Below are 16,044 nucleotides of genomic sequence, written 5' to 3' on the forward strand. Positions count from 1 at the left end.
TATGCTCTAGATTTTTAATTAGTGGAATCTATGCCACACACAGTACTTCTATATGGAGGCTTTCTGTTCGTTCTATTATTACAAATGTTCCATATCAAAATTCTCTTGATTCAGTGTTATTGGTTAGGTGAAACCCGAAATAGATGCACATGCATTGGAGCAGCTAGCAGTGACTACAGTGGGCTCTATTGTACCATGCTGTAGCTTTCAGTCTTCTTCCAAAATGTGTGAGCTTGTCCCACCCCCCATTCATGTTTGACTAGTTAGCAAGCTGAATAGAAAGATTCAAATATGAGTAATGATAGGCACATACAAGTTGTTGAAAGTGCTCCTGGATAAAAATGTATATCATTCATAGAGAACAGGAATGCTTCAGTGGCCATTATGTTTTCGTTAAATGTCAGAACTTTGGATCATAAACTTTTTAGGTAGAAAAATCTCTTATAAAGCAATTTTCTGCTCAGCCGATGAGGTACTAGTGCTGTCCAGTTAGCATTACATTGCTACAAAGTTGAATTTGTAATTAAAAATATGAATTTTTTAAACTTTATTGAATCAAGAAATGTTAAATTTTTGAAATTTTTTGTTGTGCTCAGAATCAGTGTTCATTCAGTATACCTCATCTGCATATTTGCCTTGTAAAGTGGATTTTGCATTGGTCTTTATGGTTTAATTTTTTTAGATTGCTGCGTGGACAAAGCAAAAGTGGAAGAAAGTGAGCAAAAAGCTTCAGAATTTTCCAAAAAGGTAGGTACAAGGGAAATTTCTAGCACGGAACACTTTTTTCTTTCTATAATTTGAGATTCCATAATTAATAGACACAACCTGTTTCTTTTTAATTTTAAATTGTTTTAATAGTTTTTCATATTGTATTTCTACATTGTTGTAATGTGCCCTGGGATCTTAAGTGGGAGATAGATATACAGTGGTACCTCAGGTTACATACGCTTCAGGTTACAGACTCCGCTAACCCAGAAATACTACCTCAGGTTAAGAACTTTGCTTCAGGATGAGAACAGAAATCGCATGGCGGCATCAGGAGGCCCCATTAGCTAAAGTGGTGCTTCACGTTAAGAACGGACCTCTGGAACGAATTAAGTACTTAACCCGAGGTACCACTGTAATTGAAATATAGCAAATTAACTGTGCCTGAAACAGGGCAAATTTGAACTATTTATCTGAACTTCATTTATGTATTATTTATTTATTACATTTCTATACCGCTCTACACCCAAAGATCTCAGCCAGTTCACAACATAAAAAAAAAAAAAAATTACAACACAAAAAGCGTAATACAAACAAAAATAAAGCAAAGCTAATAACCCCCTGCCACAAACACATTTAAAAGGCCATAGAATGTTTAAACAGCCAAAGGCCTAGTTTTAGAGAAATGTTTTTGCCTGGTGCCTAAAGATATGTAATGAAGGCGCCAGGCAAGCCTCCCTAGAAAATGCATTCCACAAACGGAGCCGTCACAGAAAAGGCTCATTCTTGTGTTGCCATTCTCTGGAGGAGGCACATAAAGAAGGGCCTTAGATGATGATCACAGAGTCTGAGTCGGTTCATATGAGGAGAAGTGGTCCTTGAGGTATTGAGGTCCTGGGCTGAACAGCAGCAGCAGCAGCAGCAGCAACAACAACAACACCCTGATAACTGACTGGGTTTCCCCAGCCACTTTGCGCAGCTTACAGCACATAAAAATGGTAAAACACTAGACATTTACAATTTCCTGATACAGGGTTGCCTTCAGATATCTTCTAGACATCTGAAGTCAGTTAGTTGTTTATTTCCTGATGGGAGGGCATTTCACAGGGCAGGCGCCACCACCGAGAAGGCCCTCTGCCTGGTTCCCTGCAACCTCACTTCTCACAGTGTGGGAAATGCCAGAAGGCCCTTGGAGCTGAATGATGGGGGTGAAAACGCTTCTTCAGGTATACTGGACCAAGGCCATTTAGGGCTTTAAAGGTCAACAACACCAACACTTTGAATTGTGTTGGAAATTTACTGGGAGCTAATGTAGGTCTTTAAGGACAGGTGTTATGTGGTCCTGGTGGCCACTCCCAGTCACTAGTCTAGCTGTCACATTCTGGATTAGTTGTAGTTTCCAAATAACCTTCAAAGGTAGCCCCACATAGAGCACATTGCAGTAGTCCAAGTAGGAGATAACCAGAGCATGCACCACTCTGGTAGGGTCTCAGAATTGACATGCCCCTCCATGGACAGCTGTGAGTCCAGAATGATTCCCAGACTGCGCACCTAGTCCTTCAGGGGCACAGCTATCCCATTCAGGACCAGAGAGTCCTACACACCAGCCCACCCCCTGTCCCCCCCAAAACAGTACCTCTGTCTTGTCAGGATTCAACCTCAGTCCGGTAGCTGCCATCCATCCTCTAACCACCATCAGAAACTCACACAGGACATTCACTGCCCTCACTGGTTCTGATTAAAAAGAGAGGTAGAGCTGGGTATCATCCGCATACTGATGCAACACCCAGACCAACCCCCCGGTTTCTCCCTGGATGAAGTAGCCTATTTCTCCTGACTAGCGCTGACATGGTTGACTGTGATCAAAATGTAATGGACCTGGCAACAGACCCACATCACAGTTTGAATTTGTCTAATAAGCAGGCGGAAAAACTCTGTTTTTCTTGGTCAGTTTTGATCAAATGGAGGAATTCGAGCTATTCCTATGCTGAAGGGCCAGGAAGGATAGTTTTGCATTTTGAACAAAACAGTTTTAACTTGCCTCCTGTTGGCTGCCTTGCTGTGCCAACCACGTGTACTGTGTTAGCTATATGGAATCATTCCCTATAAGCCCATAGGGAGGTTGAAAGGGCAGGTTCAACAGTAGTTTATTTAGGGGACTTCTTGAAAAAGAGCAGTGTAAAACCATTCATCTACTGCATTCTGATTTCACTAGGTTAATATTCTATGTTGGGGATATGTGTTTGTGGGGGTTTTTTTGCGGGGAGAGGAGTGGTTAAAGTTTGCTAAGTCAATCAGTTTAACTCTCTTCTGTAGAAGTTCTACCTACAAATCTTCTAGAGATACTGCTTTTTTGGGATCAATATATTTGACTGCTAGAATGTTACACATAATCTGAAAAAGGTTCATGTACTATGGCAAAATTTGTAGAGGTAATTTATCATGCCATAGGCTATTTTGCCACAAACTCAGTCTTTTTATTTCTCTCTATATTTCTGGCAGCAGTCTCCTCTATTAATTCATCTTTATCTTGAATAAAGCATTTGAAAAATCTGCTGTACTAGAGAAATAAGCATATTGAAAAGGGATTAACACTTTTCAAGATACTGTGCATGTATTAGCTACCATCCAGTTCAACATGTTTTCTAAAATAAATTGATCAAATTTGATTATTATGAGTTATTGGAAACATGTGCTTCAGTATTCCTTTCAAAGTTTGTTGAGTTTTAAAGTCCTCACTTATTCATGCTGGGAATGCTTCTTCCATTGAAACCAGTATTATATGCTGGTGGCTCCTACAACTGAGCAGATTTGGTAAATTTGAATAATGGTACATCACCCTTGAAAGCTACAGAACTTGAAAAAACACCAACACACCATTTTTTTTGTATTTAGACTTCCACTTTTCAAATGAAAATCAAATTTAACTAGTTTTAAAGATAGCCTATAAGAAAATTTACTTCTTTTAATTGCAAAGAATATTTGCATCACATAAAAGCTTTGGATTTTCATACTAGCAGAACAACCTACCTTATGATGGAAAGGAAATGACATTAACTAAACAAGTATAACAACATTCTATTTGTTTCGTTTGTGTACATGACAAACACATGCATTCATACTCTAACTCAGTTCTGCCTAGCATTATCTAGAAGATTGTCTGCTGTTCAAATACAGATATAAACAAAAAGCTGTGGAAGGTTGTACATGTATTGTTTATTTAACTGAACACAGTTGAAGTGACAGCCCCACCCCATTACAGTGCCAGGTTGGGAGGAAGTAAATTTAGATCTGTTTTCCCCATATCATGGTCCGTTCCCTGTGTGGTCATAAAGTTTTCACATTGTAGGCCCAGGCAGAGTGGAGCCAGTGGCAGGGGTTGAAATAATAACATCAACAAAGTACATGGGGTAACAATATTGGGACTGAAAAGGCCACAGTTTTATTGGTTACAGGTGTCAGATGGTTTGGCATATGTATTGGGTGTATATATACTGAAATCAACCAGCCAAACTGCTGGTTAAGTATAGAGTTGACCAAGTTAAGAGTCACCCTGTGTTGTGCAGTTACTCTTAGTGACCACTAAGATCACTCAGTGGAGGTGATAAGGCCTGTTAACCCCTGAGCTTGGGAATCTGTACAAGAAGTGTCCCCAGGTTCCCTTAAGGGGATACCCCATGACTGCAGGGCAAACGGGGCCCACCCTCCACCCACCTGGCCTAAGGATGCAACCCAATGCATTTCTGCCTGCAAGTTTGTGGCAATTGCTATGAGGAAATGAAACCAGCAGACAGGCCCAATTTGTCTTCAGGGAAAATTTCTCCCTGGCCCGAATATAGCAACTGATAAAATCCATAACAAGATCCATCCAGGGCTTACCTGCTCACCTTTAGGTAGCCTGCAAACCATAGAAATAAGACAGGGAAGGTAGGAAATCCAGCACTGACTAACTGGAAGAGTCCTGGTGTGGCTGATCGAGCGAACCGGAAGGAATAATTTCTTACTCAGGTCTGCTCCCCAGCCACATCCTCCAGCTCACCTACTGGTGAGACTTGCAAGTGAGCACCTGTCTGTTGGTGTGCCAAAAGGAACCAGAAGTGCCCCCTTCCATGAAACCAAAGCTTGAAAAGGGAAACAAGCTCTGCCATTCTGCACCAGGGCCTCAACTGCTGCTCCCAGCAAGTTCTGTGGGAATGGACATTCTATAGCAAGTGATAAGATTCCTCTGAACTTCTAGTCTTTTTGATTATGACCAAAATGTTTCAGGGGGAAGAGGACTGAGGTAAATCTGTCAAATGTTTTTGGAGGAAGTGGACTGAAGTAAATCTGCCCTTTTAGTATTTTAAATATTACAGCATTTATATGCATAATATTAAGTTTTAAAAGCAGGTCCTTAAGATTATGCAGATTCTAATGAAAATGCCTAAGATGTTGAGTCTTGTGTACCTGCAAGTTGACAGGAATGTGTGAGAAGCTGACTCTAGATATTCATTGGTGTGAATGCTTTAAGCCCAGGAAAATTGAAGAAAAAAATATTTGGCTAGTCTAGGAAGCCTAGCAGGCTTCTATTATTTTACTCAATCTATATACCACCCTTGTGAAAGTTAAAGCATTATGTTTGGACAAAGATGGATGACTGCTTCTATGTTGGTGATCATTGCAGTTTGATGAAGAATTCTCAGCTCGACAGGAGGCACAAGCTGAGCTTCAAAAACGAGAAGAGAAAATCAAAGAACTTGAAACTCAAATCCAGCAGTTACAAACCCAGGTAATATAACAAGATGGATTTTACATGTTTTCAAAATGTGTTCTACTTTGGGGAAGTATGGAATTAACTTTTAAAAAATTAAGGGGGAATTACTAGCAGTGGGCTAAAGATAGATGGCAGGAGAAATATTGCATCACTGTTTCAAATCAGACAGTGTGACTGGTTCCTTCTACTGGTCTATGTATGAGCAGGAGCATCACTGACTGGTCATCTTACAAAATTTACCTAATGATCTCAAGGCAGCATACATGCTACCTCCCCCAACCCTTCTATTCTTACAGCAACACTGTGAGATAGGTTAGGCTGAAAGAATGAGTAACTACCCAAAGTAACCCACTAAGTGGGTGAGTGTGGATGTGAATCTATGTTAGTCCAACACCTTAACCACTACTCTATTTAAATAAATTGGGGAGGAGGATGTACTTTAGCTCTGATACGACCCTGAATCACTTTGGCTGAAAGAAGAAATCATGTACAAATATGCTTCTTTGTTGAATTTTATGGCCCTTTCTGATTGCTCTGTAAGCAATAGTCACATCTGTGGCATTAAAACATGAACACTGGATCATCTTGGAAACACAAGACTCTTCCATATTTGAAGATATTCTGTAAGCAACTGCCAACACTCTTTTATGTGCATTTTGGTTTTGCGATGATGTTTGTTTTATTTTTTTAATGTGCTTGTTGGTTAGAAAGCTTAGTGTAACTTCTCCGGAAATGAATGTTGCTTAAGGCATATAATGCAAACTGTAAATGAAAATTTATGTTTGAGTCACTTGCACTGAGAGGATATTACAGAAGATATCTTCTTTTGGGCACTTTAAATACAGTTGGTGGTATGGAGAAATTTTGTTGGTCATATTAATGAGCTCAAATGCTTACTAAATCCCTAAGAAGCAGAATTGTCTCTGTGCCACTGTTGGTTAACATTTAGTGTCAGCTGGGTACTGTGTGTACATAGTACACAGGACACAGAAGGTATACCAGTTATAGAAATCATATCTCTATTTAGAGATAAGAGGGTAGAATCATAGGACAGACTGTCTTTTCTTTTAAAGGAACAGTTGAAAAATAAAAGTTTGAAAGTTCAGCTATTTGGAGTCTGCTGGTAGAAAATCACTTGCTCTAGTGAAGTTTATTCTAGACGGAGAAGTCTGGAGAGTAGATTTCTAATTTATGACTTCTTATCCTAGTGGTACCATATTATGTGGTATTTTGACCAAGGCCTCACTCAAATGGTATTGCTGAAAGCTTATATTAGAACAGATAATAAACTTCCCTGGTGTTATCTTGTCAGTAGAAGTGAACATTTTTAAGCATCACAGCCAAGAGCCAGATCCTCTTCCTAATTTCTCAGCCTGCACAGTTAACATCATTTTGAAGATGGATTTTCTGAGGTAGTGAATATTTGAATATGGGAACCTTAAGATGATAATTCGGTTTCAGCCATTTGGCTTCCTTTTTAACAGTTCTATGAATACCACACAGATAAAAATATCTTAAGCCCTTGGAAAGTATTTTGTTAATGGACCTTTTTTTCTTGTTTTCAAATGTCACTTCATTAATTCTCTTGATCTATTTTAATATGAAGAAACTCTTTAAAAAGTTGCATATGGCGCTTACTAATGTAGTGCCAAAAATATAACCCATTTCTGTTAAATGACTCATACTGATTTTAAAATGATTCCATCCCCCCTTGGTAAAGACCACATTCTTTTTCATTATGGGTTTCATCTCTGTGAAATCCTTCAGCAATGTAGAATAGAATATAGTTGGAACAACCTTGCTTACATGAGCAATCTGGGAAACATGGAAAATGTTCTGGTTCTCGTAATATGCAGGTTGTCATTTACATGAGAATTTACTTGATGCCTCTGGTGTCTCTTGTGTGGCCAGCATTTTCTCTGTTCCCTTTTTCAACCCTCAGATCTAAAACATGCTTATTTTGTAGGCTCCTGTGTCTTCAAGTGGCTCACCTCCTGCAGGAGTACCACCTCCGCCACCACCACCACCTCCTCTTCCAGGTGGTTTAGCCTCTGCAGCACCACCTCCTCCTCCTCCACCACCACCACTTCCTGGTGGTATTCCACCTCCACCACCTCCTTTGCCTGGAGGGTCTATACCACCTCCACCTCCACCTATGTTTGGTGGACCACCACCACCTCCTCCTCCTTTTGGAGGGATTCCACCTATAGGAGCTGCACCAGCACTGCCTTTTGGAATGAAACAGAAGAAGAAGTACAACCCTGAAGTATCTATGAAGAGAATCAACTGGGCAAAGGTATATAAATTTAATTTCACCAATATTTTCACCACTTTTATGATCTTTAAAGGAAAGAATGGCAGGAATTTTGTTTTGAACATAAGAATTCTAGAATTTAAACTCTTTCTAATTTTAGGGCTGATAAATTTTCAATAGTCGCAATTTGTTAACCTTTAAAACTCATTTGTAGGATGGAGTAATCTGAAGGGATTTGGGACACTTTTTCTTAAGAGTAGTGATAGCTGTAGGAAGTGCTGTGCAAACCTGTGGAAACATAACTTAATTAAAAATATTATTATTGAACAACAATATCAATGCACTTGAAGATAAAAACAAGAATTAACAACAAAATAATATAAGCTCATCACAATGAGCTTTTGATAGTAAAGTCAAACAAAAATAAAAATGAAATGAAATGAATACAATTATAAAATTATAAATGGGATATAAAAACACAATTTATGGTCTAATCAAACCCCCAAATAGCACTATTACCTTATTTTCCTTTAGAAATCCAAGGAATGCCTAATAAATATCTCATTACCTATTTGTGAACTGCTGCCAGATTAATAATTGTCAGGTATTGGAGGACCCTTAATGAAAATCTCTTTGAAGCCTGGCTATCACAGACAGGGGACTGTACTTATGGACAAGCTTTACAATGAGAGCACCATACTGGAAAGAAAACACAAACTTCTATGCAACATAGTATCCTTTTATTGGGACGCGAGTGGCGCTGTGGGTTAAACCACAGAGCCTAGGACTTGCCGATCAGAAGCTTGGCAGTTCGAATCCCTGCGATGGGGTGAGCTCCCGTTGCTCGGTCCCTGCTCCTGCCAACCTAGCAGTTCAAAAGCACGTCAAAGTGCAAGTAGATAAATAGGTACCGCTCCAGCGGGAAGGTAAATGGTGTTTCTGTGCACTGCTCTGGTTCGCCAGAAGCAGCTTAGTGATGCTGGCCACATGACCCGGAAGCTGTATGCCGGCTCCCTCGGCCAATAAAGCGAGATGAGTGCCGCACCTCCAGAGTCAGTCACGACTAGACCTAATGGCCAGGGGTCCCTTTACCTTTACCTTTTATCCTTTTATTTAATATGTGTCAGGGGAGAGTTAGAAGTTTCCAGTTTATCAGAGGGAGAAAGCATTCCCCAAGGGGGGGAAGGAGAGCAGTGAATCTAATAGAAGAGAGCAAGAGGAACAACAGGGAGGGACTGGCTGTTCACAGGAAAGGCAAGGGTTAAGTTCTAGCTCAGATTCGAGGAGGGGAGATACAAGCCAGCTCTAGCCAGGAGGTTAGAAAAAAGAGTGGGAAAACAAAGGGAAGGGCGTCTTCGCCATTTTGAGAGTGGCTGGTCACGGAGAAGCAGAGCTCAGAAGGTATCTGAAAGAAGTGACTCTGAGGAATAATATTTAAGAACCGTTTATAAGATTGTTTTCTTAATAAGCAATAAAAAGTTATAAAAGAACAAGAAGCGTTTGTATGGTGATCTGAAGAGGACAGCGACCAGGCCTGACAGAATACCTTCTGCTCTGCGCCTCTTCACTATAAGTAAGAAGGAGAAGCCAAAATGGAGGGAGCTGTGGCGCCAGTTGGGCAAGGAGAAACCCCAGCGCTCCAGCTAACATTACAGGACTTATGGCAACAGAACTTACAGTTGAAAAGTCAAGTCGACATACTATCAGCAGCACTGGGAGAACATAGAACCATGTTGCAAGCGACGTGTGGAGATAGAGTGAGTAAAACATTTACTGTACGTCCACGTAGCTTCAAGGGAGAAAGCTCTGAATACATGGCTTTCAAGACAGAAATTTCTTACATAATTGAGATAAAGGATAAAGAATTTCAATCTGAGCAAGAGAAGGTTGCTTATGTGATTAATTTCTTGGAAGGGAAGGCTAAGGACTGTGTTATACCCCTAATATCTCGAAGGGATGCCGCCCTATGAAATCTACAAATGTTTCTGCAGCATCTAGACACGATTTTCTTAGACCCTGCGCATGAAATAACCACAGCTAGGCAGCTGTTGAGAATGAGACAAGGAAAAGACACTGTGGGAGTTTATTTGTCCAACTTTAGTTTGCTGGTGCAGAAATTAAAATGGGATCTGAATTCCCCAACAGTTGCAGCCCTTTTTAGGGAAGGACTGAATAATGAGATTTTAGACCAATTGGCCCAAATGCCAGAACCTAGTTCCTTGGATTCTCTGGTCCGAACGTGCCTGCAATTGAGCCTACGCGTGGAATGGAGGGCTAGTGAAAAGAAGGAACAATGGAGACCACGGTGGCGGGAAAACAATATTATCGAAAGTACAGAGAGCAGAGTGGGCAACATGCCAGGATGAGAGCGGCCAGAGACCATGGAATTAGAAGCAGCCAGACCCCTCCCAGTTACTACCTCTTCCATGGTAAGAGGAAATGCAGGGAGAGGAAGAGACACGAGACGTTGCTTTGTCTGTGGAAAACCAGGGCATCTAGCACAACAATGTCGCAATCGTAAAGGATGGGAGTCTCTATCTGGAGCAGACATGGGAGAAGGCAATTGCCCAAAGGAACTGCATCAGGGAAACGAAGGTCCCCGGCTGGAAATGGGAGCTTGCAGCCGGGTGGAGAAGCAATAGAAGGCTCTCACGTGGAACCACCTATTCCAGGACTAACGGTGAAGGTGCAACTACAACTACCCAATGGACACAGGGTCCAGGTAGAGGCGCTGTTAGACTCAGGAGCGTCAGCAGATTTCATAGACCAGAAGTTGGTACAGGAACACAAAATCGCTTTGTTACCTTTGAATTTCCCACTGCGAGTGAAAACAATCAACGGCAGACCGCTACTTTCAGGAGAAGTGACTTATGAGACTCCACCAATGATAATGGATGGAGATACAAGCCAGCTCTAGCCAGAAGGTTAGAAAAAAGAGCGGGAAAGCGAAGGGAAGGGCGCCTTCGACATTTTGAGGGTGGCTGGTCACGGAGAAGCAGAGCTCAGAAGGTATCTGAAAGAAGTGACTCTGAGGAATAATATTTAAGAACCGTTTATAAGATTGTTTTCTTAATAAGCAATAAAAAGTTATAAAAGAACAAGAAGCATTTGTGTGGTGATCTGAAGAGGACAACGACCAGACCTGACAATATGCACAAACTATTGAGCATGACTTTCATCCACCAGCATCACACAGAACATTGCAGATGGAATGACACTTTAATCTGACACCTACATCCAATGAACCACAACTGGGATTGCTTCTGTTCTATTTCGCCACCCCCTTTTTTGATGACACTGTACTCTAATGACTTCCTGTTATTGTTGCTATTATTCTCTTCTCTACTTTTATTTATGCAATTAATTCGTAACGGAATATCAATAAGATACTTTTGAAAAAACCCATACAACTTACATTGTGCAATGAAGGAAATGGGGAAAAAGAAAAAGGTGTTGCCTGTTTATAGACATCAACAAATAAAATTTTATTTCAAGGGGATTTGCTACCTGTGTGACTGTGATGTCATATACTTAATAACCCCCCAAATAAATGTGAAATTAGGATTATAATCACCCTTGGTACTTGAATATATCTATCTATCCGCGATAGCAATGGACATAACTTTATTGAACCATGTTTCTAATGCAGTGTTTCTCAACCGGTGTTCCGCGGCACACTAGTGTGCCGCGAGACGTTGCCTGGTGTGCTGTGGGAGGGCACACTCATTGAAAGCAAACAAGCATTATGGCGGCGGCGGCAGCAGCGGCAGCAACGACGGCAGAGGCAGCGCTTAGGCCCGGCCCACATCGCCTCGGCTCACAGGCTCCGGGCGCCGACGCCGCCCCCTCCTCCCGCCGCCAGGACGCGCGATTGGGTGGCGGGCGCTGGGCAGGCGGTGCTCCGCTGGCCCGGCTGAGGAGCGAGCGCAGGCGGAGAGGGGCGGTCGGGGCGCCGCTGCGCCTTCCCGGGGCGCCCAGTCCGCGCGCGGCGGGAGGCAGCTCCACTGGAGCCACTTACCTCGGAGGAAACGGGCACGGGGAGCAGGGCAGTTGGAGGAGGGCTAGGCCTCGACCCTGCGGCGGGGCAGGGTTAGGCGCGCCTCAGGCCGGCATCCGTCAGGGTTTCGCCCGCCCAGCTTGGGCCTGGGACCCGGCTGCAAGAAGTGCACCGCCAGCATTTAAAAATCGCCCGGGACAGCGGAGGACTTCTCCGCTGTCCTGGGGCGATTTAAAAGCCCCCGGGAAGGCAGGCAGGGGGGACAAAGACTTTTGCTCCCCGCCCGCCTTCAGAAGAGGTCCAGGACCTCTTCTGAAGGCTGGCGGGGGGTGAAAGTCTTTGCTCCCCCCTGCCTGCCTTCCCGGGAGAGCGGAGAAACGCAGCGTGTTTCTCCGCTGTCCCGGACAGCTTTTGAAGGCAGGCAGAGGGGAGCAAAGACTTTCGCCCCCCGCCAGCCTTCAGAAGAGGTCCTGGACCTCTTCTGAAGGCTGGCGGGGGGCAAAAGTCCTTGCTCCCCCCTGCCTGCCTTCCCGGGAGAGCGTAGAAACGCAGCACGTTTCTCCTCTGTCCCGGACGGCTTTTGAAGGGGGGGAGCAAAGACTTTCCACTCTCCCGGGAAGGCAGGCACGGGGGAGCAAAGACCTTTGCCCCCCGCCTGCCTTCAGAAGAGGCCCTGGACCTCTTCTGAAGGCGGGCGGGGGGCGAAAGTCTTTGCTCCCCTCTGCCTGCCTTCAAAAGCTGTCCGGGACAGCGGAGAAACACGCTGCGTTTCTCCGCTCTCCCGGGAAGGCAGGCAGGGGGGAGCAAAGACTTTCACCCCCCGCCAGCCTTCAGAAGAGGTCCTGGACCTCTTCTGAAGGCGGGCGGGGGAACAAAAGTCTTTGCTCCCCCCGCCTGCCTTCAAAAGCCGTCCAGGATAGCGGGAAGCGCTTCCCTGCTATCCCGGACTGCTTTTAAAATGCTGGCGGTGGGGAGCAAAGCCTTTCGGCCCCCGCCGGCCTTCCTGGACCTCTTCTGAAGGCCGGAGGGGGGGGAAGGCTTTGCTCCCCACCACCAGCATTTAAAAGAGGTCCCCTGAAATTTCCCTATAGGCTTTCTTCTTGCGAAGCAAGCCCATAGGGAAATTCATCTTGCGAAGTGCCTCAAAAAACGGAAAACCCTTTCGTCTTGCGGGTTTTCAGTCTTGCGAGGCATTCGTCTTGCGGGGCACCACTGTATATATAGTCAATATAGGCACAGAGTTAATTTTTTAAACATTTTCTAATGGTGGTGTGCCTCGAGATTTTTTTCATGAAACAAGTGTGCCTTTGCCCAAAAAAGGTTGGGAAACACTGTTCTAATGTATATCATGAAGCATCTTTCCAGCTCTGAGCAATTTCCAAATAAGTAGATATATGTACAATTAACTGTTTACATATCTGCATTACCTTTATACAAAATAAGCAAAATCCGTAGTTTAGGGGCCAGGATCACATTTTTACGTACAAGTGTACTGATTTCTGTAAACAAATTGTTTCCAAAATTTATGAACTTCGGTATGACTTAGACATTTTCCATCTGAATATATTTAAAGAGTGAAAATTACAGGAGCAATAGCAGCATTTTACAAAGCCATCATAAACAGTTTTCATTATATCTGCACTAAAGGAAGGTAGTTAACTTTTTAGCCTGACATAGGCTGTCTTGTCTATTTAAGGAGGACAGCTGCATTTTTTATTTTTTATTTTTAGAACCATATCCACATATTTTGTCCCTTTTAAAATAAAATGTGGACATTTTCTTTGATTATTGCAAAGCACAGTTATATGCTTTCTTTGTTCACCATTGTGAGGTTCACTTCACTGATATAGGTTGTTTTTATAAATAAGTTTATTGCTTTTCATTCTAGTCTAGTAGCTGAGGCGGAGGATGTTGATATTTATGTGCATGATTTTATATAACTTCAGGACAGAAATTTAATCTAATGACACTTTTGAAGGTAATCCTTTCTGAAGTTTATATACATTAGGAATGCATGGCATAACACATTACTCTTAACATTCTGTGAGGCTTAGGGTTCTGATGTATAAACACCATGTATTATTATCTTATTCAATATGTTCAGAGAAATGCATTTGAATAGATCTTCATTTTATCTGCACATAAAATTATTGTACAATATAGGAACACAATGAGCTCTTTTGGACGGGACTGTTCAGTGTGCCCTCCATATGTTGTTGGACTACATTTACTATCAGCCTTAGCCACCAGTACCAGTGACCAGTGATTGAAGTTGTAGTCCAGCAACACCTAGTGGGGCACAGGTTAACCTCTTCCTACTCAGGAAAAGTTCAGTCTTCATTCTGAAAACTTGTGAAAGGAAAAGGCTCAGATCAATTTTTTCACCTTCATTAAAAAGCATCAGAAGGTGCCAGTTCCGTACTCTTTCCAAGTCTGTTGCACTGTTTTTGTGAAAACTTATCTCTTTATGCTTACACTCCCACTTCTCTTTTGTTTGATGAAGAAGTTCGAAGTTGAAATACTGCTTTCTAAAAATTTCCTGTTCAATTTTGTGGCTTACATCTTGTCATTGTCATGCATTGTACTTAACTGATGATTGCACAGTCACTAAGCACCTAACAAATTTTATTTCAGGTTGAACCACAGGAAATAACAGAGAATTGTTTTTGGATAAAAGCAAAAGAAGAAAAATTTGAAAACCCAGATCTGTTTGCAAAGCTGGCTCTCACTTTTGCTACACACATGAAAGGTAGGTACTTCGTTCTTTTCCCCTAAATAGTCTGTGAATAATAGATATGTAATTTTTTGCTTTTAATATTGTTATACCACCAGTGTGCATGGTGTTTTAAAAAGTAACATAAGCAATAAATAAATAAATACCATTGGGCAATAATTCCAAGATTCATACAGTCTACATTTAAAAGGGGAAGATAACAGGAAAGAATGAAGGAGATGCAAGTAGGGTAACAGGTACAGAATATGTGTAAGTTCAGAGTAATGTAGTCAGGCTTAGTTGATCTAGGTTAAATTGACTGAGTGGTTAAGCAAAAGATCAAACAGAGTTTTGAGGAAGCATTCTGAAGTAAACATGAATCACCGGTGCTATGGAAGGGAGTCCTAGCATAAAGGACAAAGGGAAAGAAAATGCATTTATTCCCAGGGTGTGGCTGCTGTTGCATTCTGACAGCTTCTGGGAGCCACAGGTGAGAGCTGAGTGCAGGGTGGAGACCAAAGGGATACAAACTACCCCAGAAGGAACACAACATGTTGCTCCACCAGAGGTACTACCACTCCTCTAAAACCCTAAATAACCTGCTAAACCAGGTGAGAGTAGCTAATGTGTCTCAAACCCTCAGTGAGTTAGGAACTTCCCTTTCATGCAAGGACAGGCTCCAGCAGTTGAGACCAATGGTAGGTCCAGTGTTCAAGAAAGTGGTTTCTTGTGCTTTAGGAGCAGAGTTTCCCAACCTTTTTCTGACCGTGGCCCCCTTCCGACCTTGTTTCCTTCCTGTGCCCCCCATGGGCATAGCCAAAGGTAGGTGGGTGGGTGGGAATCTGCCCTCCAATAAGTAAAAATCAATACAAATCAATACACACCTGAGGTTCTGCCCCTCCTAACAAAAGCCTGCCCCCTAACAAAAATCCTGGCTATGCCTATGTCCCCCCCCCCCCATGGTAGAAAGGTATATATTTAAATGTTTTGTTTGTAAACATAACATGTTTTATTTATATTTTTTATAATTTATACAAAATACAGTTACATAAAATGATAGGAACATAATGAAATATTGTTGAAGCAGATAAACATGGAATCAGAGATTTGGAAGGGACCCCAAGGGTCATCTTTCTAGTGCAGCCCCCTGCAACATAGGAAACTCAGGTAAAGCATCCATGACAGGTGGCCATCCAACCTCAGAATCCTCCAAGGAAGGAGAGTCCAGAAACCTCCAAGGAAGGGGAGTTCAGTCCAAAAGGCGCACAGAAAGTTCTGATATATGGAATAATTTTAAAAAGCAAGTGGTCCTCACTGACCTGACCCAAAACGATCTTGTAATCTGGAGGAGCCCTGGCTGCCTATAGCCCCACACACCCTTACCTTGTGGCAAGGCCCACTGAACTCAGCATGGCTTTCTTCTGAGTAGACACTTAGTTATTTACTAGTCAGCAGCACCAAATGACCCTGCTTGAGTGGTGCTGGGGTGGATTTTAACCCGTTCCTTGTAGAGCTGGGTGGTTGTTCTGCAAGGTTGGGAAGGTTCCCAAAAGGTTGGGAAACATCTGAAGGCCTGATCTGCTAGGCGCTGGGGTGGATTGTACCCCATACCTTGAGGAGTC

The 16,044-nt window shown here is 42.6% G+C and overlaps 1 protein-coding gene across 7 annotated transcripts in view; it reads left to right on the forward strand.

The window, feature by feature from the left end:
• DIAPH2 (diaphanous related formin 2) overlaps positions 1-16,044 on the forward strand; it is a 358,462-nt gene that overhangs the window by 77,695 nt on the left and 264,723 nt on the right. For all 7 annotated transcript variants that reach the window (XM_081847906.1, XM_081847907.1, XM_081847908.1 and 4 more), the window contains 4 exons: positions 683-747; positions 5,369-5,473; positions 7,425-7,754; positions 14,344-14,458. In XM_081847906.1, coding sequence (XP_081704032.1) covers positions 683-747; positions 5,369-5,473; positions 7,425-7,754; positions 14,344-14,458 — 615 coding nt within the window. The remainder of the gene's footprint in view (positions 1-682; positions 748-5,368; positions 5,474-7,424; positions 7,755-14,343; positions 14,459-16,044) is intronic.

This window comes from Podarcis erhardii (genome assembly GCF_964252035.2).
Source record: "Podarcis erhardii genome assembly, chromosome: Z".
Lineage (NCBI taxonomy): Eukaryota > Metazoa > Chordata > Lepidosauria > Squamata > Lacertidae > Podarcis > Podarcis erhardii.